The sequence below is a fragment of the Takifugu flavidus genome, chromosome 19 (genome assembly GCF_003711565.1).
Source record: "Takifugu flavidus isolate HTHZ2018 chromosome 19, ASM371156v2, whole genome shotgun sequence".
In the NCBI taxonomy this organism is placed as follows: Eukaryota; Metazoa; Chordata; class Actinopteri; order Tetraodontiformes; family Tetraodontidae; genus Takifugu; species Takifugu flavidus.
Window position 1 is genome coordinate 9,543,252 of NC_079538.1, and position 25,180 is coordinate 9,568,431.

At 43.4% G+C, this 25,180-nt stretch overlaps 1 protein-coding gene and 1 long non-coding RNA gene across 19 annotated transcripts in view; both read left to right on the forward strand.

The window, feature by feature from the left end:
- Positions 1 to 22: 22 nt before the first annotated feature.
- LOC130515929 (uncharacterized) lies at positions 23 to 1,378 on the forward strand. Its single transcript, XR_008947308.1, has 2 exons — positions 23 to 528; positions 1,155 to 1,378. It is a non-coding gene; the product is annotated as an uncharacterized LOC130515929 (long non-coding RNA).
- A 3,887-nt stretch (positions 1,379 to 5,265) lies between these two features.
- epb41l2 (erythrocyte membrane protein band 4.1 like 2) overlaps positions 5,266 to 25,180 on the forward strand; it is a 31,454-nt gene continuing 11,539 nt past the window's right edge. For 16 of the 18 annotated variants that reach the window (XM_057016302.1, XM_057016312.1, XM_057016314.1 and 13 more), the window contains exons 1-14: positions 5,266 to 5,442; positions 15,276 to 15,493; positions 15,571 to 15,741; positions 16,349 to 16,603; positions 18,981 to 19,085; positions 19,161 to 19,203; positions 20,821 to 20,896; positions 21,779 to 21,875; positions 21,957 to 22,081; positions 22,165 to 22,252; positions 23,521 to 23,673; positions 23,746 to 23,843; positions 24,180 to 24,352; positions 24,899 to 24,966. In XM_057016302.1, coding sequence (XP_056872282.1) covers positions 15,290 to 15,493; positions 15,571 to 15,741; positions 16,349 to 16,603; positions 18,981 to 19,085; positions 19,161 to 19,203; positions 20,821 to 20,896; positions 21,779 to 21,875; positions 21,957 to 22,081; positions 22,165 to 22,252; positions 23,521 to 23,673; positions 23,746 to 23,843; positions 24,180 to 24,352; positions 24,899 to 24,966 — 1,656 coding nt within the window. In that variant the 5' untranslated portion in view covers positions 5,266 to 5,442; positions 15,276 to 15,289. Of the gene's footprint in view, positions 5,443 to 12,712; positions 12,950 to 15,275; positions 15,494 to 15,570; positions 15,742 to 16,348; positions 16,604 to 18,980; positions 19,086 to 19,160; positions 19,204 to 20,820; positions 20,897 to 21,778; positions 21,876 to 21,956; positions 22,082 to 22,164; positions 22,253 to 23,520; positions 23,674 to 23,745; positions 23,844 to 24,179; positions 24,353 to 24,898; positions 24,967 to 25,180 lie in introns of those variants that run through there. The other 2 variants (XM_057016303.1, XM_057016304.1) reach the window with 2 other exon arrangements.

Here is a 25,180-nt window from a genome sequence, read left to right on the forward strand (position 1 = left end):
CACACACACGCACTCTCTCTCTCTCTCTCTCTCTCTCTCTGTGCAGCGTCTGTTTTCCTGCTGTATGACATCGGGGCCCACATTTTGAGGGGCCACACCTTTCTGTGCTGCGCGCACTTTTTAAATCACGCTGATGACAACTGACACTCACCTGAGTTCAACTTTCAACAGGTGTTGGAAACGTCCCCCGGAAACTTTGGTCCATAGTGACACAGCAGCATCAGGCTGCACCGATGATGACGTGGATCGTTCGCCCCACCACGTCCCAACGGTGATCAACGGAGATCTGGTGACTGTGGAGGCCGTTGGAGTAGAGTGACCTCATTGGTGTGTTCCCCAAACCAGTTTGAGATGATCTGAGCGTTGTGGCATGATAGAAGTGGCCATCAGAGGAAGGCCCACTGTGGTCATAAAGGGATGGAGATGGTCAATAACAATACTCAGCGGTTCTGAGGGGCCCAAAGTGGGAGGAGGAAATGTCCCCCAGGGCGTTCCACCACCACCAGGAGCCTGAGCTGATGACACAAGGTAGGATGGATCCATGCCTGCATGGATGGAGATGGTGTTCGGAATTACTTGGTTGTAACCGGTGTTTATTTGAGTTAGTGTTGCCTTTCTGTCATCTGGAACCAGTCTGCCCATTCTCCTCTCACCTCTCACATCGAGGCCTTTACATCCACACTTCTCTGATTCAGGCCCTTCTCTATAAACCGTGACGGTTGCATGTGAGCATTCATGTAGATCAGCGGTTTCTGAAATACTCACCAGCCCATGTTGTCACCAACAACCCCCACCAAGTCCCCTTTTGTTCCTTATTCTGATGTTTGGCTTGAACCTCAGCAAGCTGTCTTGATCTACGTCTACGTGCCACTGAGTGGCTGATTAACTATTCATTTTAACAGTCAACTGAACGTGTGGGCCTAATAAAGTCGCTTTTCAAGCCTACATCTAGTCAGAAATGCAAAGGTGTGTTCCAATAATGGAGTAATGGAGTACAAATTTGGGGTTAAATGACTGGATAGATGTTTAAATTCTTTATTTAATTAGACATAAAACAAATAGCGAGAGAACAAGTGTGCAAAGGCTTAAATTTAAATGTATTGGCGCAGCATTTCTCAGTAGATCTCCCCTATAGCCTTCCTTTCTCCCCTCAGACAGCCCTCCCGAAGAGGCTACAGATGATCCTCCGTCATCATGGCAACGAAACAGCCACACAACCAAGTACTCCCACGATCTCGGTGTTGTCACTTCCAAAACTGCTGTTTCCCCCTGCAAATATCATGTGTTTGAGCTGCAGCCCCTCGTGTACTTCATATGACGCGTCACACGACATTAGATCTGGAAAAAAAAATGTTGAAATAAACATAATAAAATATGATGGATGATTGAAGTGAATTATTGGTTTCAACTGAGTGGATTCAAATGCACTCTTGTTAACAGGCTAGCAGGTGGTTGGCTTCACTGGTGTGTGTTAAACCTGAATAGGAGTTTGCATGCACTATAAAGCCTTTAATAACAGTGTGTGCTGCTCCTCTGTAAATATTATGCATAGGCCGCTGACATTGTCTTTTAACTTATATTTATCACTTTGTAAATATAGACTTTGTGATGAAACATACGCGGTGTACCTTAAAAGTTAATTAACCTGCAATGCAAATACTTTAACTGTAATGGCACCAAATACAGAGAAGGTTGTATGCTGAATTAGCATATAGACTTCCTATGTAGTCTATAGGACTTTTATGGAGCCATATCAGCAGCAGGCAATCCGAAGTTCTGAGCTCTCCCAGCTGCCCTGCAGGACACAGGTGCAACACACCTCTGTTTGACCTGTGCGGAACCTTAATTAGGCTCAGTGTTGACACTCACCCTGCCCACTGCCAACACACAATGATACTACAATAATGCGGCACACACACAATAGCTGGGTAGTTGTTATTACTTTAGTGTTGTGGGAGAAGGGCGTCAAACTTCCTGTGCGTGAAAACTCAATTTCCAATTTTGCATCGGCAATAGTGTTGCCTCAAGGTTTGCATCGCTGATGGGGATCCGAGGCCACATTATGGGATTTTAGCCTCGAGCGTGTCACTGGGACATTGTTAGACGGCTCTGGAGGAGTGTCGTGAGGAAGGGTGGAGAGATGTGTGCTCCTGGTGTTCCCTGAGGGACCTCTCAGGAAAACTTCATAAAGATTATATTGTAGAGCACTTTTGTAGCTCAGCACTGCAAAGCTGGTCAGAGATCAGCTATTTATGTGCTGCAATGGAAAACCTCAAGAGTTGCACAAATTTTAAAAAATAAATGAAATGGGAAAATGGCCTTATTTCAAGTTGAAAAGTCCCATTGGTCACATGTCGCCAGAGAGTTTGATGACACGTGACAGTGGGATCACACGGCAACTGCTGATAACAAAATCAACATGTGAACCCTGGTTGTGGATCAGCTTCTAATTGGATGCAGCAAACGTATCGAGTGCTTCTTTCTGAACTATGCGTCTGGTCAGCAGGTGGGAGATCTGAATCATCTCTCCTCTCAATGCACAGATGACTGGGATGGATGAAAATAATTTAAGGTTCATGTTTCATTCCAATGTTGCATTTCGAGTCCATTTTATGATCATTCGGGTAGTGGTTGGGTGTTACCCCCTCATCTTTTTAAATTAACTATATTTAAATTCCCAAAGTTTTCCTCAAGTTTTATAATATAATAGAAATAGAAAAGTGGGGAGCTCCTCTCAGACAAACTGTTTCCCTACGTGTACCTTTGTTTTCTGACAAACGTCTGTCCGTCCGTCTGTCCGTCCGTCCGTCCGTCCGTCCGTCCGTCCGTCCGTCTGTCTGTCTGTCTGTCTGTCTGTCTGTCTGGCTGGCTGGCTGGCTGGCTGGCTGGCTGGCTGGCTGGCTGGCTGGCTGCTGGCTGCTGCCCCCTTGTGTCACTATTGTGCATCACAACCTGAATAGGCGCGACGAGATTGAATTATTACTATTATTATTGTTGTTATTATTATCATTATTGGTATTATTATTATTATTATTATTAATAATAATAACAATAATAATAATAATAATAATAGTAGTAGTAGTAGTAGTAGTAGTAGTAGTAGTGGCGGCGGTGCTGTTGTTAAATTTGTTAAATTTTAAATCTTTTTATATGAACATACCAAACATTCACAAATGAATGCTGCTTTTAAACCTTATCAGGTTTTGTATAAATACAAAAAATCAGCACACAGAGACTTATCTGGTCTAACTTTATGCTTTCTTTAGCAGTTGTGAGGGTTGTTTACCCAATTGTCCTCCTCTTATTGAGCTGACACCCGACCCTGGAGCTTATAGTTACTGCTTACACAAAGACGTGTGAGACGGAAGGTAGAACGGGAGTTGACTGACACTATCTAGAACAAACATGTGTGAATTGTTCAAAGGTTGTAGGTGTTTGACATGTGCATCGTAGAGAGAGCAGGAGACAATATAGGAGGATTAACTGCATGAGAGAATGAAAGAAATTTAGATTTTATTTGTTTCTGGATTGTATTTATCTGTCAGAATCAAACTCAAAAGCACCCAGATGTGAAATGCAACAGTTAAAACACTCATTCTCCAAGTTGTTCCACCGAAATTGACAGCTGTGCATTCCCAGATCAGGCTGCTGTGTCAGCAGGGTGACGTTTCAGGGTCCAGAGCTGGCTGGACTTGCTGCACCCTGTCTGCAGCATCCGCTCGGCCTGGATGGCCATGGTCAGGGTAATTCTCCTCAGAAAGGCTCCACGTTAATCCTGCAGAGAAATCTGCTCTGGCTTGATCTGCATGGGACAACCCCACAGCGGACCAAATGCAGTTGCCCGGGCGGTCGGGATGATTCTGCATGCTTTAAGGTTTCCTATGTCAGAAGAGGAGGTGAGGTGGTAGGAGAGAGAGAGAGAGGCAGAGGGTGAGGGAGAGAGAGAGAGAGAGGGGGGGGGGGGGGGTTATATCTGGCCAGGCTGATTAGGTTCAGACTTGAGCAATGCCTGTCACGGTATCATCGTGGGAACATTAATGTCTTCGGAGGGATCTTTAAGAGTCAGGTAAATTATCACATATTCTACTTTGGATTTGAGCTGCTCTGAATGCCACAGATGGTTTGAGTCATGATGATTTCATTAGATGAACTAAAGGACCAAAGATTTCAGGCAAAAACGAGGAGACTTTGATGAAATAATTTCTTTAGTTTGTGAAATAGCATCCAGACATAATGTTTCCAGTGCGGGTGTATGCTGTCAAATGTGTAATCCCTCATTACTCCTCCTTAATTTTAGCTGATTCTGCAACTGCACTCATTAAATGAATATGCCGGTTTGATGTGCAGTCTTTGATGTTGTGTTCCTCCATCTTTGCGTGTGCATGCTCCACCGGCCGGCTGTGGTTCTCTGCTGGATACACGCTGCTCTGGTGAGTTCATAAAAACACACTCACATCCTAGATTCAGAATATGGGAACCCTGTCATGATGCTGTGGATGCTTCTCATTTTATCATCATGCAGTGTTACTCCTGTGGTTATTTACAGCTCTTGTTTTGTAAATGTCAACTCTCAATGCTGCTTGACTCTTAAAGCCAATTACTTGAGCCTTTCTAATCTGGGCGTGGCTGTTGGTATGTATGTTGACTGTGTGTGTATGTGTGTGTGTGTGTGTGTGTGTGTGTGTGTGTGTGTGTGTGTGTGTGTGTGTGTGTGTGTGTGTGTGTGCGTGTGTGTGTGTGTGTGTTACAGCAGTCGCCATATGTTATGGTCCTTAATCATCTCGGCATGTTCACATTGTTGTTAAGGAGCAACATTTGGTAAAGAGTTGACTACATAAACTAGATTAAAATAATTAGGAACATTCAAATCACTAAACATCACGATTTTTAGAGCCAAAAAGAGGTGAAATGCCTGCGACTTCTTACCTTCTAAGTAGTTCAAATTTTAATAGGCTTAAACTATATGAAGTTGGGGTGAGATAAAATATAAATTCAATTTCATTTCCACAAATTTCTATTTCAGTTTTTTAAAAAGTGCATAAAGAAAGAAAATTATAAACTACCGACCTCTACGTGTTGCAGTACTCTATTTATACCCTAGATGACGCTGCCTCCCCTTATTACCAAAAGCTGTATGGAAAAATTCGGTCCACGGAGATGATTGACAGCACGAGCGACCAATCATATCGTTTTATTTAATACAGTAAACCACGTCAGCCAATAGAAGGCAGCCAAAACTGTTTTTTTATTTCCAAGAGGCGGGTCTAGACGATGACGGACACGTCTGCCTTGAGCTCTGCCAGATTTTCAGTATTGACTGTAGAGGCGATTTTTTGGGGGAGATTGAAAGTGGGACGGACACTATCTTTTGGAGGCGAACGGAGTAAGGCCGCGCTTGGCGAAGTTCCCTTGCACATCGTTGGAAAAAAAAACAACCCACAGGTAACTTTTAATTTAACCCTCCCTTTAAATCACGTGATTTACACATTGTTGACTTTTCCGCTCACTCAACCTTTGGTCGGTTTTGATGCGGTCGCGATGCGTTTAGGTGCCCAACATGCGTGGTCTCTGTAACGAGAAGGCGCCGTTTGGTGCGTGGACCGACCACGCTGGCCTCTCCGGTCCGTTATCTGGAGCCGAAGCCGTACCTTCGCTGCTTCATGGCGCCTATCTTCTTGCTCCCTGTTGTCATCACCTCTAGAATCGCGTCTCCTGCACCGTCGCGTCGGCTAAAGGATTTAACCCACACGCTTGAGAGCGAAAGAGACGCATAAAACCTGCTTTTAAAAGTGAATATTCTCGGTTACGTTATTGTTTTACTGGTTGCATTTCCTGGTTGAAGTCAAAGTTTACACAGCTGAATGAACCTCGACTGGCTGCTCATCAAGCTAGCAAGAACTTTGAGCATTAATCCAAAATTTAGTTTAATGTTTACACCAAACGACACTTTTTGTGTTCTTTTTTTCCACTATGCTCAAGCATTCGACCATCATGCAAAGGTTCACACGGTTGAGAACGAGTGTTAGATATCATTCTCTTATAAGCAACATAATTGCTGGACATGGATCACGTTTCACTATGATCACAGTTTTCATGGTCTGAAATGGTTTGTTGAATTTCGTTGATTAAGTTGGGCTTGTAAAGAATGGAAAGACGTTCACCCACCCAAATTACAGCTGATTAGTATAAGCAATGATGAATTAACGTTAAATTGGAGATACTGAGATGAGAGGGTAAATCTGAGACACAATAGCTTTGACTTTAAAAGAAAATACAGGCCCAACGTGATTATGAATATTACTTCCTAATGGTTGGTCTGCTTAAATCTGTTCTAAAGGGTTTCAAAGTGATTGATTTGCCTTAGAATGCACTGCAGTGTCTTCCCGTGCAACTTGGTCCAAAGTTCATCTCGATATTTTCGACACTGAACATTCAAATTTCTACTTTGACAGACGGTGGGAGTTCAGCCAGTTCACACACAGATAAGCAGGCAGGCCAAGTGACGGACGGACGGACGGACTGGTTTAGGTTGTGCTGACATTCACAATTTTATTGATGGCTGACAAACCTATGATTTGAGGAACTTTTGAAAAACATTTCTTATGCCAGATTTAATCAGCACTAACCTCAGAGAGAGACCTTTGTATTTGGGGTGTGTGTGAGTGTGTGTGTGTGAGAGAGGCCACCTACTCATCACTTTAATCAGCACAACTTCATTAGGTGGTCGCCGCCTTCTTGTCTTTTCTTCCCTTGGGTAGGGGAATGTAGGTTAGATAAAATTGGATGACATCAGGGCAGGGACACTGTCAGGGACAATCTTCATGCACAAAACCGGAGCAAGACATTGTTTACGCTTTTCTTTAGGTTTGATAGATATGCACTTTACACAGGAAAACCTGTTTTCATTTTATCTCGGACTGACCATTTTAACTGTTCCTCAAGAAGGGAACACTAATATTTCCTCAATTCATCGTTTACATCATTAGGATCCGCATCAATATATTTGCATGAAAACATATTGGTTGTCTGAAAATGGAGGGAAAGATAATCTTTCTGCACAAACCTGAACCGTTCTAAGAAAAGAGCGCAAACCGCCTGGGATTCAACCATTTATGTAACAGGGTCAGTCCCTGTGGCCATGGGAGATTGCATTTTTAGACTTATCCAGCCATTTTAATTTTTCTTTCAGTGAATGATATTGTGTCACAGGTGCTTTTTGTGGTACACCCCGCTGCACACGCCTTCAAACGTGAGACAAAATAGCAGCTCACTGCAGCTGTACATGATAACACGCATGACGATATTTGTTGCGCAACACAAATGTATCATAGCAGTCTTTGTTGTAATGGAAATCCAGCAGCGAGACTCTCTGGCTGTGTGCGTACATAGTTTATCTTTAATCTGTAGGGGCCCTGTCTATTCTCAGGCAGTGTGGATGTGTAGAACAGTAGGTACTCTGTCAAACCCACTAATGAGAGAAGCCTTAATTGGTTGTTCTGGTGGGAGAATCTGCTCATTAAAGGTAGTTGCGGCTAATGCTGCCAGCTAGAATCAAATATTGCGGTAAAAGTCTAAGAGTATCCAGAAACGATGTTTCCAGCGTGGCTGTGCACGGTGGCACTTTGATGCTCCTATGCTGTTTAGAATGGCAGCGAGGTTGGGGAGGTATATAAGGAAATGGAGTTACCAAAGGAGGAACGAACTATAGAAGCAAGTGATGAGGGAAGAGAGAGAGAGAAAACGAGGGTGACAGAAAGGGTGAGAGATATTGCTTAACCATTCGGAAAGGCTATGGGAACATCCCCGCATGTGTGTGTGTTTTTCATCCTGATCCTGTCGGTTCAGCGGGAGAAAAACACGTCATATCGGCTCAGCCAGTTAGACACGGACAGAGCGAAAATCCCAGCGTGGACGGATCGTCCGACACCGACGCGAAAATCCATCCAGTTTGAGCGAATACTCGAGTAAATGCGCCAAATTACTGTCACTTCAACTTGAGTAATGTTACTCAGTCTTTTGTCTCCTCCAGGAAGCACGCCGGGTCCGCATGATCACAAGTCCCCACATCTGCAAAGGTGGACATTTTCTATAGTGTAGCAGTCAGCCGTGACCAGTCGAGTGCTAGCCCCCCCCGGCTTTCAGAACCACGGCAGGGCCCACATTCACACGGAGAAGATCAGAGCGGCACGGATGAATGGAAACTGTAATGCAATGTTCAGCTTATTACACAGACTGCAAAGGATTTTTTTGGGAGGTGGGGGGGGGATAAAAGGCTGAGGTGGGAGTATAAAAGAAGATGTGTGTGGTGGAAGGGACAAAAAGGAGCCGAAACAGGTTCCACGAAGGTCTGCGGCAGGTCGCAGCATGATTTTGATCGTTGTTTGGTGGTATTTTGTGTATAACGAACAAATGGGATTGATTAAAGAGTTGAATAGAATTAAGGGAATCATGTTGATGTCTCAAATGAGAGAGTCCATTAAGGGACAATGGAAAATCCTTGTGGTTAAAGGGGACATTTTACACCAAAGAGAGGGAGAATAAGAGGGCAGACTGCCTTCCCCAGCAAGTGTCCAAGTTTGAAAGAAGCGATAGAACTAAAAGCAGAGAGAAAGCATGGGCCCGTGGCTTTGGCAGGGGTCCAAACATAGTTAAAAACAGATTAATCAGCATAGGGTCACATTCTCACACAGAGAGAGCCTGGACGGAGCTTCAGCTTCTACAAAAGCCCTTGTTTTAGGAAAGAAACCGCTGAGGTTTCTGTTATCGGAAAATGGATACTGTTTTAATTTCTGCAGGAAATCGTATTTCAAACTGAGCCAAACCAGCATTTAGGATGTGTTGCTGTGCTTAATTATACCCCTCATAAGGAAAATTCCAGACATCTTCATTTTCCATTAAAATTAGCTCATTCTGCCGAACACTGCCTAATTTAGAGGGTTATTTTGCATGCGATTCCAGGATCACTAATTACACTCCGAGAGCAGCATAAGAGGAGGATGAGGGTAAGAACAGGAAGTGAGAGGAGTGTCTGGGGCACAGGGGTTGAAGGGGGTGTAGACCAGCTCATTAGCAGCCCTTGAGAAGCTCTTAAGTTTGTAAATCATTGTGAAAATAGTGTTAGAACTTTTTTTCTTCCAAGACATCAAGGTAGGAGGGGACACAGGAAGGTAAAGGATGTTGTCTTGAGACATGTTTGTAGTTTAATAATAAAAAAAACACATGACTCTAACTTTACGGAGACAGTTTTTTCTCCGTAAAAACTAAAAAAGTGAGTATTTACAGAGTGAGGAAGGCATTTGGGGTACAGCGTCTCACTAATCGAGTGTAAAAGCATGACCGTTGTCCGAGTCACATGCTGGCAATTAAATAATGGAATCCTCACATTATGAGGATTCGACCTTGTTTAGACTGTTAGAGAAGTGACATGTTCTGTGTTTAGATCAACCAGGACTCACTGGAACGACAGTAGATGTTGGGAGGGTTCGAGGTTGGCCCCACTGCCATTCTTCCTGTTTCCTGGTTACAGGTCAGGGGTCACTGGTGTGGGATTAACTGATATCATGCGCTTAAATAATCTGTCTGGTTATGTCAACGACCTGATCCCGAGGAAGAGACTGTCGGTACAGCACATTTTACAGAATGACGCATGTGTATATATAACCAATTAGATTCAGAGGGCAGGGTCTAATTTAGGAATTGGGTCTTCGGGCTCTTCATGGTGAAGATTTAATTTACTAGTTATTCTAGTCTTGTGGACACCCATCTAACAGTATTCCAGTCCCTGTTTCAACCCATCTCTGCTATCAACACTCCCGTTAAACAGACCAGCAAGTCAGAGGTCGGCGCTGCGGTCATATATGGGACACGCAGTAGCTCTACTGACTGGTTTTTTCCTCTCTCTGCCTATAAGTGAGCTCCAGGCCAGTGTCAGGCCAGTGTCAACTGGACCTGCACCTGAAGGAGTCGTGCCGACATCCTCCAATTTTCACCTTCCATATATAATCCCCTCTCTTTCCCAGACTCTCCTCGCTTTTAAGGATTTCTTAGATTTGCCACAAATGAGGAGTTGTGCTCTCAACAAGGAGGTCAGTGACTGTTTAATTATAAACCCAGAAGGGAATTGGACTGAACCAGATATTCTGGAATAACCGGTGACCTTCTTCCTAGTCTTTAATGGAATGTCACTCCTTTCTTGTCAAGTGTAGTAAGGAAAGTAATGTGTTTCTGAGGCAGATGAATGACATTCGCTCGCTTTGTAGCGCATTGTTACACCAGGCAACAGTAAAATAATCCGTTTCACCTGTCGGTACCACCCTCTATGGGATGTTCATCACCATAGCAGCACCACACCCAGGGCTCGTCTCACGAGAGACCACGTTGTGTTTTTCTCCCTCAGCCTGCGCCTGTCTTTTATTTTTCCCTCTGTAAACTGCGTCTCCTCTCGTGCGTGTTGCGATCCACCCATACCTTCTCCACTCTTTGTCTCTCATATGGTGCAAATACAATCGCACAGACAGGATATTCACGCCTCGCTGCAATAATCGCTGAATAGTGGAATTTAGCGGCTAACAATGGCGGTTATGAGCTGACCCATTACTGCTGCAAGTGAGAATTACTTGAATGGAGGAACATTTGTGTGTCTTTTTTTTCCCAATCTCCACTTTCATCACCTCTTAGGGTCTCATTATATGAGCGCTTTATGGCTAATAACCTGCTATTACAGCAGAATTTTCCTTTATTGGGCCAGATAATGTGCTAATTCTACTCTTTGAGATTTGATGCCATACATTTCTGCAGCTGCCAATAGTAGTTGAGAGCTGGCAGTAACCAAGTAATTGCACAGTGTTGCTCGTTTAAACATGCCTCCAGAGCTGACCAGTCATTTGCTCAATTCAAACTGCCAGGTGAGGTTTTTTGGGGGAAATTGTGGAGACAAACCGGAGACGAAGAGTGAGATGATGGCACCAACACATTCACAGGCAGACAGACACACACAGATTATCCCTTGTGTAATCCTCAGTTTGAGGGTCAGAGTGCAGAGTAAAGGGACGAGAGCATCCCGAATTTTCACACCAACAGGTCCGTGCATGTGTGTGTGTTGGCTGCGTGTACGTGTGCTCACCGCAGCCCTGTAAGCGTCTGTTTTCATAGATTTTATGTGTGTATCAGTCTGCGCGCGGCGTATCTTTTGTGTGCACACTTGTACCATTGCGTGACAGATGGACAGATCGTACAAGAGAACAGCACAGATTAGGATTCTGCCCCTGGGTGTGTGTGTGTGTACTGTACGTGTGTGCATGTGTGTGTTTATTTCAAAATCAAACTATGGTTCGTCAGCTGCTGGGCAGTGGTAGAATAGTTTGAAAGCTTGTTGCGTCATGGTTTAACACGTTGGGATGTCCCAGTACTATCAGCAGGATTGCATTTTTTTCTTTTTCTGCATTGTTCATTAAAAGCCATTGCGCTTGCATACATTAACACCACATCTAGGACAGGGAACTATTTCAATTTTGGTCAAATTTGGCTACTACCAGGATCTGGTTTGTGACCCTTCATATTCACACTTGTAGGAAAATGAAATCATGCTTCTTCTGGCAGCTGTAAAACAAAATGCTGAAAGAATGTCGGGTTAAATGACACTTGTTACTGCTTTTAAATTTTGGCTGGTTTGCTAGTTCTGGGTCACTGCCCAGAACGTATCAGCTGTCTCTCTGATGCTGTTACTCAACCCAGACAAATATGATGTATTGGCTCCTCTGTCACGGTTGGCTTTGTGAATGTCAACCAGCTCCTGTAAATGAACCCTGGTCATTTCTACCCCACCTAGACAGCTGCTGCATGGGGTGCTGCTCGCAGTTTCATCAGCAGAAAAATAAGGGGAGGAAGGATAAGCCCATCATTAATGTAATTTACCTGGCTCCGCCCAGCGCGCGGTCTTGGACGTGGTGCATAAGTAAGGACATGAGGAGGACGTAGCCTTTACAGTTCCAGCAGGGGTTTCGCTTGTTGTATCTGCTGTAGATCTGATGTGGTTTGAAATGCGTTTATGCATGGTAATAATCTCTATTGTCACTTCTATGTCTGGTCAGTAATCTGTATTTTTGCTGTGGTAATCTCTTGTCTCCATGGGGATTTAAAGGTGTAGTCCATGAATGTCATTGCCATGGAAACCAGATCCTCCCCTCTCCGCCCTCCGTCTGGCTTCGTGCATGTGCAGGGGGGGGGGGGTGTTATTAGTGTAACAGACTTTTTATTTATCAGATGATAAATCAGCAGTTGAGGCCAGTCCTTAAATTTTGCAGTTTTTCTCATTATCGTCACTTCTTAACTTCTTTTAATGTGTCAACCATAAAATTCTCGCTTTCAGAACCTGACCAGATCAGGAAGTTGTTGCTATGACAGCACAGATGGCAGTGAAGTTGTACAAGGCAGAGTCCCAAAGTTTGGATTTTTCTGTAACTTGTTTGAATTTACGGAGTATTTATGACACTTTAAAAAAAAGCAGCCGTGCAAATGGACTCGCTGAGGGAAGCAGGACTGTAAATCTTAATATAGTCTCCCCACAAGGATTTTAGCCAAAATAGGAAGACATAAGCCATACTGGTTCTTCATTTGTTAGACTGTCACATTAACTAAGAATGTCTTCGTTCTCCTCTAAGGTCCATTGTTCCTCTTCTCTTTGCTGTCTGTTACTCATCTTCACCATCTCCACCCACCCAGCATTCCCTCATTTGTTTCTCTGAGAGTTAGTCTCAGGAGAAGTACGCACAGAGCTTGGATGGAGAGAGGAGAGGATGGAGGAGCGTAAATGATGATGACGGGCAGGCATTTTGTTTCATGGTAAAGACCACGAAAGCGAACGATAGAAGTAAAGCAAAGGGGGACAAGAAGTCGGTACTGGGGCAGGAAGTGTCAAAAGGTTCAGAGGGAGCCACTGAAACAACAGTAGGTAAGAAGATTAGCGTTATTTAACATTTGTTGCTTCATTTAAACGGCCTTCGCGGTAGAGATACAGGTCCCATATTACCGCTCAGAAGAGAGAATTCACTTGCTTCCATCTGCTGTGTCCAGAAGTTTTAGGCTGCATGGTTAAACAGTGACAATGGTTCTGTGAACAGTTGTTCACTAAGTTGTTGGTTTCTACTTTCATAGCCTAATAATCCCATTCACCAGTTGAGTCGAGCAAATGATAAGATTTTTTCAAAAAGTACTTAAACCAAAATAAACAGCGATAAGCTGCTTTCAGCAGCAAGTCAGTAGCAAAATAGGCTTTTAAATCATGATAAGATGAGGAAATAATTTGAGAAATGCTAAGTGGGGAGATAAGAAGTCATGTGGTGACTCTGACATACTACGACTTACATGCTATCCAGATTTATTAATATCCATAATTGTGTCTCATAAACCCTTCAGTTTATGACTGGAAACAGAGGCTGCAGTGTCATTGTTATTGTTTATATGGACTGTGGGAAGAAGAGTAAAAAGGGCAGGGGGCTGGTGGAAATACTGCCAGCAGATGATTGGAGGGGATTAAAAAAAGGGGGGCCGGAAGAAAAGGATTGAGCGAGGAGAGGGACGAGTGCACAGATTTAGTAAAGAGGGAGGGGGGGAGGACACTCAGGCTTGAGAGTAGAAGAGAGAGATGGATAGAAAGAGGTGGAGAGGGTGAATTAGGAAGCTGTGAGAGAGGCAGAACAAGGTTCCTGGTGTTCAGGAGAGAGGGACGGTTCAGAGTGGGCCTAAAGGCCCGTGACGAACACGGTGCAAGAAACTGTCCGCTGATGCCAAACACACAAACACACTCGCACATGCACAGCTTACTACGCTGGGTAATGGAGGAGGGGTGAGGAGCAGAAAGGACTTTATAGACGAGCGAAACGGCAAATCGGTCATCTCCTGCATGCTTTTAGACGGCGTCTTCATGTGTGTACACAGTTAGTTTGTTCAGGATCATCTGAGCAGGTACTGGCTGTACACACGGCATCTTTGATTGCTTTACAAGCAACACTGATGCTGCTGTCTCCGGGCTTTCTGGTGACACTGGCCATGCCCAGCATTCCTAGCTTTGCTGAATGACTGGAATTGAGGCAATTGTAGTGACTTTTACTTTTGTCATCCACACGTGTGTTCAATTTTCCACCAGTACTTCAGAACTCAGATGCTAGTGCCAAAAAACCCCGTTGAAAACCAATTTAATTAGGGTATATGATAATTGTAATGTCTCTTAGATTCCCACCATGTAAAATCCAGGGATATTATTTGTCTACCATCTCTTTATTTGCACACACATGTTTAATGTGGCCTCTGTCATTTGTGCACACCTTTGTCAACCTCCCCTCCCTGCCTCATTAGCCAATCATGCGCGAGGAGAGCTGTTCTATTTTTACTCCTGGCCCTTTGGTACACGCACCGCTGCTACGCTGTGTGCATGTGTGGCCTGTCTTATTGAAGGTGGCAGGCCAGGAAGGAGAGCGTCGGAGAGATGGCGAGAAGAGAAAACACAAACGGCATAACGCGTAATCACATCAGAGGGACGGAGATGGGAAGAAAAAAAACAGACCAATGAAATTTAGACGGGAATAACAATGACCTCATCACACACTGTAAACACACAGCAGTCTAAACTGTGGGTGGTTAATGGATGGGTTTGCACATTCTGACCTGAACTTCCCCTCAGCACCAGTGCCATGGTCATCAGCCACAAACTGGTTTAATGGTCATGTCAGTAGATGCTGAGATGTAGACTGAATGTAATCACGGCAATATTCAAATTTTAAAAAAAGATTTTCCTCAATCAGTGTGCATGTGTGTATTTATGCTTCTAACCAGCTGTTGTCCCAGATGTGTTGCTGACATTTTGACTTCCTGAAGCTCTGTTTTCTGTAATTGGGCAGAGGACAAGTATGATCTGAGTGAAACATCCAGACTTCATTATTTTTCTTATGGATTTAATTTTCTGCTTTATACCCAACGCAACGAGACAATTTCTCAGTAATATTTTTTTATCTAGGTAAGTCATGAAAAGCGTGAGGCCATGTGGCTCTCATTTATAAAAGATACTGCAGACTTAAGTACAAGTTGCGCCTCATGAAAGATTTATATTTGTGCTAAATTCAGTGTGGCAGTAGGATTTTTCAGTTACTCATTTTTTGACCTGATTTTTATTCTCCACGGAAAGTAACCTTCAATCAAAGCTACGAACAACATGTATCAAATACACATCAATAACAGAATGTATGATTTTAATGCTGTCGTGCCTCTCTCCATCCCTGCAGGTTGACGTGTCACCATGACAACAGAAGCGAGCTCTGATACGGAGGTGAAGGAGAAAGCTGAGGAGTCAGCAGCTCCGACGGACCAATCGGAGAAGGCCAGTGAAGAAACACAGGAAGTAGGGAACGCCGAGGGAGAAGTGAAGGAAAAGGAGAAAGAGGGCAAAGGAATATCTCGATACCTGCCAACATGGCTTAAAAAGCAGAAGTCGCAGAGCCAGGTAATCCAGCTAATCATCAGGCAGCATTGGGTAAAATGATTGATTATTAATGTTGGATTTCCTTTTACGACATAAAGACCTCACCAACCAAGGAGGCCCCAGAGAAGGAGGAGACACAGGAAGAGGAGAAGCCTACCCCAGAAGTGAACGGTCACGCAGAGGAAGTCGTAGAGAAGGAGCCAGAGAAGTCGGAGCAAGCAGAGCATAAAGGAGAAGAGTGTGAGACCAACGCCAGTGCAGGCACTGAGGTACCGCTCAAATCATGCATTCTGCTTTTAACCTCCACAGAGGTCTTCATGACCTCTGTGCGAGATGACTAACGGGCTACTCTTAACTACTCAGGATGGATGTTCGTGTATTTAGTATACCTGTGGGTAAATTGCTAGGAAGCATGCTGAAGTAGGCCGTGTTCTTCGGGCATCATCCATAAATCTTTTCTGACAGAGGGAATGACCCGGACATTACAATTCCAACATTGTTCCCAAAGCTGAAATCAGACAATGGCTGGAAAATATAGCGCGTTTTGGGTCAGTCGAAAAAGAAAGAGACACGTACAAACAGATGCACATGCACAAACTATTCCAACCAGTGATCACATGAAGTCACCCAGGCCCACCCAGTGACATCAGCATTTTGGTAATTGAGCCAGCAGGAACGCCCACATTTTCTAAGAGCTGAAATGTAAGACATGTTTCACTTTTGGGGTGTTTTGGAGGGAGTATCAAGTTGGGACAATCTCTCTCACGACTTTTCAAAGACTGTACTGTTTTCCTTGAAACCTGCATGCGGGAAGCACTGGGAAGTATGTGATTATAGGATGACATAAGTTTTTATTTTTCACACAAACTACGTCAGCCTACAAAGGAAGAAAAGGAGAAAGACAGTGCAGAGGAACGTCCTGAAGAACCTAAGGCGACAAGAGAGGAGGACGCAGCAGAGGCGGCAAAGAGGGAGCCAGAAGGAGCAGCAGAAGGTGTACAGGGGACAGGAGAAGAAGGCCAGACTTCCATTTTTCAGTCTCCTCTTCGGCTGGTGAAAAAGGGCAAGATGAAGCTGGTGGTCTGTCGTGTGAACCTGCTGGACGGGACTGACTTCACTTGTGAGGTGGAGGTAAGCTCTTGGACAAAAACACAACAGTCGCTTATGTTTTGTTATTGTATGAAAAGCTGTTTTAATTTCAGCGCTCTTATTACCATCCAACTATGAACATCCTGTCACAGATTATACATTTTATGATCATTAAGCCTATTTTTAATCTGGACCCTGACAAAGAGGATTGGCGCTATGTCATTCTGTTCCTTCGCTGGTCTAATAGAGCACACGTGAATGCCAGCGTGTTAATGATGTAATCGTTAATAGGATCAGCATGTGTGTGTATGTGTGTGTGTGTGTGTGTGTGTGTGTGTGGGGGGGGGTTAACTTTCTGACACAGTGCATTTATCACAGGAGCACCCTGGCATAGTATCTGGGCATGGTTTAAGGGATAAGAACAGAGTATAGCATAGCAGAAACATATGGAAACCAGGAAGATTACAGGGGTCCCACCAGATTAGCTTTCTGTATCAGCTGCTGCCTGTTGAAGTCAATATTTTTCATAGTGATGGTGTAAAAATTCTCTTTATTGTAAGGTTGTAAGGATAAAGACACAAAGCGTGCTGAGCTTTACACCCCAAAAGAGGACCCTCTATCTTTTTCTGTCCAGGAATAGGAGGATTTAAAGATCTTATTTTTAAATGTCCATGGTTAACCACTGGGAATAAACAGGTTTGCTGCTGCACCCATAATCAGTCCTGCTGCAGTGCCCCTGAGACTCAGGTGCATGGTGATTAAAGTTGTTTTGACAGTAGCTGTTACACTTTAGCAATATCCATTTTGGTGGCGTGTTTTCCCGATTATTATTACATGTTTTGTATAAATCTTTAGATATCTCATCACTGTTCAGTCACAGTGTTTTTCTTAGACACGGGCTGTTGCCAGTTAAAGCGCCGTTTGTGCATTTTGGATTTTCTGATTAGGTTTGGCTATTTTGAACTGGCAGCCTCACCACAGCGCAGCCAGCCCCAGTCTGTTTTATCTACCTTCCACCAACGCCCATCAGCGCTCGTTACAACAGTAGCTGCTTTGTCGACAGATTATGCTGATATTGCAGCTAGCTGCCATTGTCCTGACGTGTGTGCACATCAGCGTGCACTGGCGTAGTTTGGCAGCAAAAGGGAGCGATGCACCATGCATTCCAGAGATTAAAAGTTCTGTTTTGTCCAGCAGACACACGACGCCACAAGCCCACTTTTGCCTGGTGTATGTTTTATTAGTTGTAGTTCATTGAATGAAACTGGCGTGCGGGCCTTTCTCTGATTTTCCTGGGTTTTAAATGAGGGTCTTAGTGTCACACGGTCTTAATGCCATTCCAAGGAATTTCATTTGTGTTGGTTTCAGCAGGATATTAGTGTCACACGCATGAAGTCAAAGAATTTCATTAGGTTTCCCTGAGCTGTGAGTCATGTAGTAGTTTAAGGTACTGCAGTTACTCTGGGTTTGATGCATTAGGTGACACTTATCTTACTTGTTTACACAAAGATACAAGCAAGCTGTGAATCATTACTGCACTTTGATTATTACATGCTTTCATTCCTCCTTGTGGTTCCGTTTATCTCCTTTTATATGATTCTGGCTGTTCTGATAAGTTGGTTCTTGGTAATGAATTATGCTCCTCATTGGAATTTTAGAGTTACATAAAATTCCAATAAAAAATAAATATTTACACTATGTACGCTGTTTATGTCCATTTTATACACGCGTTGCGTCAGTCAGTGTTCAAGTCTGACAGCTGTTCTGGAAAAGTACGGACGATGTCCGGAGTCTGTGGGGGTCTGTCGCCATTCCTGTGTAGTGTCGCGCTTGTGGGCTGTTGCAGTCTTCCTGAAATGTCACATTCCCACATTCTCCGGCACGTACAGAATGCAACTACATTGTGAGTTTGTGTATATGGCTGGACCGAGCGCAGCAAAATACCAGAGATGTTTTTAACCGTCTGAGGATGAGGAGAAAAATGCACTCTTTCATCCTCTTTCCATCCACTTCCCCCCGGCATCATGCCCTTTCCCTGTGTGTCTGTGAAATGTCACCGTTTTTTACTTTTACTACAACATGAAATTATTTTTTTAATCTCTTCTGTCCATCTCCGTTTCCTGCTTCTCTTCCTGAACGTTGTTATATCTCAAAGCCGCTCGGTTCATGCACGCTTGTGCACATAAAAACGTCGATGTGGGCTAAATGTCACTGTTGAGTCGGAAAGTTTTTCTGACCAAACTGGAATGCATTATCTGGAGACAGATGGCGGGGAGGACAGAAGAGAATAAAAAGAAGAGAAGAAGAGTTTCATTTAGAGCTTGAACTGAGGATCACCTCTGAGCATGTCACCACTGTGCAAAAAACTGTTGCTCGACGAATATTACTGCAATCACTGATGTGATCTTTGTCTTTGCAGAAGCGTGCCAGGGGTCAGTACCTGTTCTTCAAGGTATGTGAGCACCTCAACCTAATGGAGAAGGACTACTTTGGTTTGACATACAAGGACAGCCATGAACAGAAGGTACGCGTCCATGCACGTACAAACGATGCACTGTTGTTCACATCTAAAAACTTTCCGTCTGTTCTGTGTCTCCAGTGTTGGTTGGATCCAACAAAGGAAATCAAGAAACAGATTTGCAGTAAGTTCCAAATCATCCTCATATCCCAAAAATGTCATTTTCAGCCTGAAAGCTACACATATAAATATAAATGTCGAATTAATTAAATAGATCGGGTTTCTACATTAAACACTCACTTGAGACTAAACAGCAGTGATGCTGTCAAAAGGTTTCCAATATGTGATCGCTCTCCTTTATTATTTAGCAAGCTCTTTATTAACTGCTAATTGATTATTTATAAATGTTGCACAATTTATATAGTGATTAATGTAGCATGTTATCAATTAATAAAGAATAGAATTCAATAATGGTTCTTGAATGGTTCTCTCAGGGGGGGAGGAGGGCCAACAGGAGAACTGGAACATTTTTATAGTTTTATATTTATGTTCATATTCTATTTTTAATTTATTCTATTTTATTTCTTATTTTATTATATTTTTATTATCTTTAATAGGTTTAATGGGGTGAAATGGTGGTGGGAAATTTTGTAGATGCTTGTAGATCTTTGGAGATGCTAATTTCCCTGGTGGACACCCCCTAAAGGGATCAATAAAGTACTCTTGAATCTTGAATCTTGAATGTTACAATTTGAATCTCTAAGTCTAAAAAGGATTTTATGTTGTGTTCTGTTTAGCTGAAGATTAGATGCAATGTTACAGTATTTCTACGTCATCAGACCAGCTTTTTCAATATCAATGACTCGGTGTTCTGTATATTTTTGCAGTTAAAGCCATTTTAGCATGGTTCTCCCCGTCCTTGAATATTACGCTCATAAAGGCAAATAATCTTTTGTCCTTTTAACACCCTTATCCTTTCATTTATGGAAATTACCTTTAAAGGAATAAGTCATCCAAACAGGATTGTGGGGCACGAGAAGGGCAATGCAGAGGAGAAAGTGTTGCTAGGAAGAATGTCGTGGATGCAGATGTACAGTATTAGGATGCATCGCCCTTATGGAAGTCCATCATGTGGAGCAGCAAAATGGTCATGAGAGACTCCTAAAGCACTCAGTGCTGCTGACAAGACATGATGGCTACATCCGACTACCAGACATATCAACAGACACAGATACAGAGCACACCTGAATTTCATAAGCCAATCATTATCTTTCCCCTTTAAGATGTAGCCGGGGCGAGTGCCTTTGCCTCCACGTGTCTGACTTGCCGCAGTGTCGTGATGCATGTTTGACCTTGCACGATGTCACCTTGTCCTGTATGGAATTCCCGGCGGATGTGATCTAAATCTTAAGTTACATGCTTACGTCCCTGAGCACGTTTCTGGATGGTGGGAGTGGAGAGTGTGTCACACATGACAATATGAGATTCTGAAGGGATTAGCACCAAAAAGCATCGGGTGATAAATGTTAAGAGTTTGCTGAATCTATAGCGTGGTTATGCAACATGAGCTCTGTGTGTGTGCATGTGCGTGTGTGTGCGTGCGTGCGTGTGTTCGTGCCTGATGTTCCAGGCTTAGCTCAGTTTAAAAGCTGTTCTGCATTAGACAGATGGGTTACATGAGCAGAGGGATAGATGGAACCCTCATAATAACACATTTCAGAGAGATTCTCCCTCTGTTGTTGTTCTCTGTTGTGGTTCTTATGTTATACCACATTTCTGACTTTCTTTATTCTTTCTTCAGGTAACAACTGGCAGTTTTCTTTCAATGTGAAGTTCTACCCTCCCGATCCCTCACTGCTCACTGAGGACATTACTAGGTACATACTAACAGGCGCAGATGTTTACTGAACAGAGTTTTCTCCAAATATCAAACCTAAACATGTGCTGTAGCATGAAAGACACCATAGTGTACATTATTGAACTCATTTATTCATGAATGTGCACATGTAACCATTGTGCATGTATGGTGCAGACAGGATGCTTTTAGGAGGAAGAGCATGTCTAATGGAGTGGACGGCTTCTCTAATGTACTGTATGTTCAATAGCTGAAATCTCATCAAAGACACATTTGCTTTGGAAAAAGCAACCACTTGACATGCATCATGCAGCAGATTTGTGTTCCAAATGTGAAGCTGATGTGGAATTTTAGTTTTTTAAATGGATGCACAAATGACCAGATTGGTTTGTAATTAAATATAAAAGTCAAACATATGATCCCTTAACTACCCATAAGAAGAAAATACACCTTCCATGGGAACATACTGACTGTTGAACACCAGCTCTGTAAATGGAGGCCTGCTGTTTCCGCAGGTGTCCAGCCCACTTAAGGGAATTGGAATGACATTTTTTACGGGTCAGGATCGTTCATTTCAACAACACTCCATGGTGTCTGAATCAGTAGTCCACACAGAAGCTTCATTCATGTGAATGGCTTCTTCCATGAAGGTTGGCTGCAGTGAGGGAACACAGCACGCTGTTACAGCCTCTGGACACTCTGCTAACTTTAGGAGGACACGTTATGTAAGAGATATGTCCTGGTGAGGATTAGACATGAAGATATCCCACTAAACTGGTAAACCAGTAAAGGAATATACCAAACTGGGGACTGGCAAGTGATGTAATTATGTCTGTTTGATAATAGAAATGGCAACAATGTGGCTAATTGGGGACTTTTGTAATGCATATTTTCTCTATTCCAGGTACCTGTTGTGTCTGCAGCTGCGCGATGATGTGGCCACAGGTCGACTGCCTTGCTCATTTGTCACTCACGCTCTGCTGGGCTCATACACGCTGCAGGTGCACCTCGATCCGTCGACTCGGCTCACGTCTATCTCTGAATCGGTGAACTAACATCGACCACGTCCTTGTGCTCAACAGGCAGAATTTGGCGACTACGAACCCGACCAGCCACGGCCTCTCGATCACATCAGCCAGTGCAGGTTTGCACCCAGTCAGAACAAAGAGATGGAGGAGAAGATTCTTGAACTCCATAAGTCTCACAGGTCAGAAATTAAAATAGGACTGTGTGTCATGAAGTTATTATACTGGTTAAGATATTTTTAATTATTATTTTCTTTATATTTAGGGGCATGACACCAGCACAAGCCGACACCCAGTTTCTAGAAAATGCCAAGAAGCTATCCATGTATGGGGTGGATCTGCACCGTGCTAAGGTCTGAACCCCCCCACCCACCCCCATCTTCTTCCTGTTGCCTTACAATCTGTTTTTCTGATGTGACAAGAGCATGTCTGTGTGTCTGTATGTTTGCTCCACTGGAGCTCTATCTATGTGTGTCAGCTGAACAAACAATGAGGGAGGCCATTACCATGGGAACAGCAGGTCTCTCATACTGTGGATGGCTGATCATCAGCAGCCCGCTCGCATGTTTCCATGTGTCTGAGTATGTGCGTGCGTCTTTGTGCGAGATTAGGGGGGGAAAAAAACCAGGGAAGGTATGCAGGAGAGATGAAGGGGGGGATCTTTGAGCAGCACAGTTTTAAAAAGTTAATCTTTTTTTATGGCATTCCAACAAAGAGGGAAATCAGAGGGCAGTTCTATTTCTGTCCTGTGGCTTTATTTTCCTGCCCTTCATGAGCAGAGTTTCACAAACGGAGATTTGCAAACAGCAAATCTATGTTTATCAGACTCTGAGAGTCAAGAGGATCATCTGGGTTGTATGTAAGCAGCATTATTGAACAATACTGTTAAATCACATCCAACATGGACAGCTTCAGACAAAGGCCTCCACAGTATGAAAAGCAGAGATGCGTGTAATATAATTAATGTTGGCTGAATTCCATTTAGCCGCATCAGTGTCGATGTTCTGGTACTGATCATGCAAGCTCTGGGAGGACGTTGTGTGTTGTAATTCTTCCTGTTCCCTGTCTTTCTAGTACCACACCTCCTCACCGCAGAGCCACTTTAAAAGAGAAGTAAAAATGTGTTTGTCAGAAAGGGTTTCACTCAGGAACCTGAAGAGTTGCAAAAAGAAAAAGAGCAGAAATGGATGCAGTGTAGATTAGGACCTGAAATGTCATGTGGCAGTGCAACTAACACAAGGAGCTTGGATTTGAAAAGATGACTACCTGGTAACGGTCCATGTGACACATTTGTGAGTGCCAGAAAAATATCAATAAAGTACATCCTCCATTAGTCCAAAAGATTTTTCCTGTTAACTTACTACTGTAATCAATACCTTCTCTTTACATTTCCACATGGCCTTGGCCTTAAAAGCTTTGTTGGTGGGTTACTGTGTTGGCAATCCATGCGCTTGTGTGGTAATTGAGTTTCTCTTGACCTTTAGCAGACTACTTAAAAATCAATTGATGTAGAGTATGATCTAATTACCCAAAACAGACACATACAATGGGGTTTAGTGGGGATTTAACAAATAATGTCATACTAAATAGTGATTTCTGTGTTTTGACCTGACCTTTGCAGGATTCTGAGGGTGTGGACATCATGCTAGGAGTGTGTGCCAACGGACTCCTAGTTTACAAAGACAGACTTCGGATAAATCGGTTTGCCTGGCCCAAAATACTGAAGATTTCCTACAAGAGGAACAACTTTTACATTAAAATCAGACCAGGAGAGGTAAGCGCTCTTAAGGAAATGACCGTTACTAAGCCCCGCAGGACAGCCTCAAATGAATTTCTCCTCCGACAGACGGAGCAGTTTGAGAGCACGGTGGGGTTCAAGCTACAGAATCATCGATCGGCCAAAAGGCTGTGGAAAGTCTGCGTGGAGAATCACAGTTTCTTCAGGTAGAAATGTGCCAAAACACATAACGGAGCACACTTTAGTGCCACTTGACTGCATGCAGAGTCTTCAGAGGATGTACATTTGTTGTTGTGTTCCACTCGACTCCTTCCAACAACTGTTGACTTTATTTGAGGCAGTAAATATGCTAAAATTCACATACAAAATGAACAGGTGCCCATTATCCCTGTTTTTGCAGCGTGTTTGTGTAAGCGAATAAGCTTTAATATCCTGTTGAACAGTTGCCTGGAAATAATTTAACCTCATTTCACACACTCAAATATTTGGGTTATAACTGTAAGAAATTTAGCACAATCTCTCTCTTGCTTTCTCCTGTCTAGATTAAATGCACCAGAACCGCCCCCTAAAGCTCGCTTTTTGACTCTGGGCTCCAAGTTCCGTTACAGCGGACGAACTCAGGCCCAGACCCGCTTGGCGAGCTCCCTCATAGACCGCCCTGCTCCAAAATTCGAGCGCACCTCATCTAAACGCATCAGTCGGAGTCTGGACGGAGGTAATGCTCGAATTTGTGTGATGCACTGGCTTCATTTAATGATTCCACAGACTGATGAAAAAGAGCAGAGAACGGCTATGACGTGTAGATGGATCACAGATTAAGGGTTTATGTGTGTTTATGGGTTTGGATGATAAATATGACAGGAAATGGCTGCAGCGTATGTTTCCTGTCACACAATGACACAAAAGTCAGAAAAAGAAGTGACAAGCAAGCAAGTGAACAGATGTGGTTGCAACTTAAACATTTAGAAGAAAAAAATCAACCCTCACATTTACACAACTAGGAATTTATTATGCTGTTAAAATCCAAAGTGATGCTTTGCTATTTTAACTTCAGAGTCATATTTGCTTGGGTTTTGTTGTCCTGTCAGCTGATGTGCTGCACGTCATTTTCCCCATGCTCTTACACTGCCCCCTGCTGTGTACAAGGTGTAACTGCAAATCACCGTCGCCATTTATCTAGTTTTCTAAATCCCACAATGGTCCTACTAGTTAAACAAAATGGTGTGATTACTGATGGGTGTAATTGTTTTTCTGTCCTCAGCACCAGTGATCAGCATCACTGACGCTGACTTGGCTGAGAACGGGCGCGAGCTCCACTCCGACTCTAAGGTGTGTTCCTAATTTTTTATAATGTGCAACTCTCTGCTCTCTGATTCCACAGTAAATGAATGGCTTAAAATGTAAAAACAATAACCACTCATCAATGGTTTAGCTCCAGCCTTGGCTCGGTGGTGGAATCGCACGCCATATGCTGGTGTTGTATTACTTTCCACTTTTTGATTTAAATATGTAATTTTGCCTTTTATAGGACCTGGACCCTTCT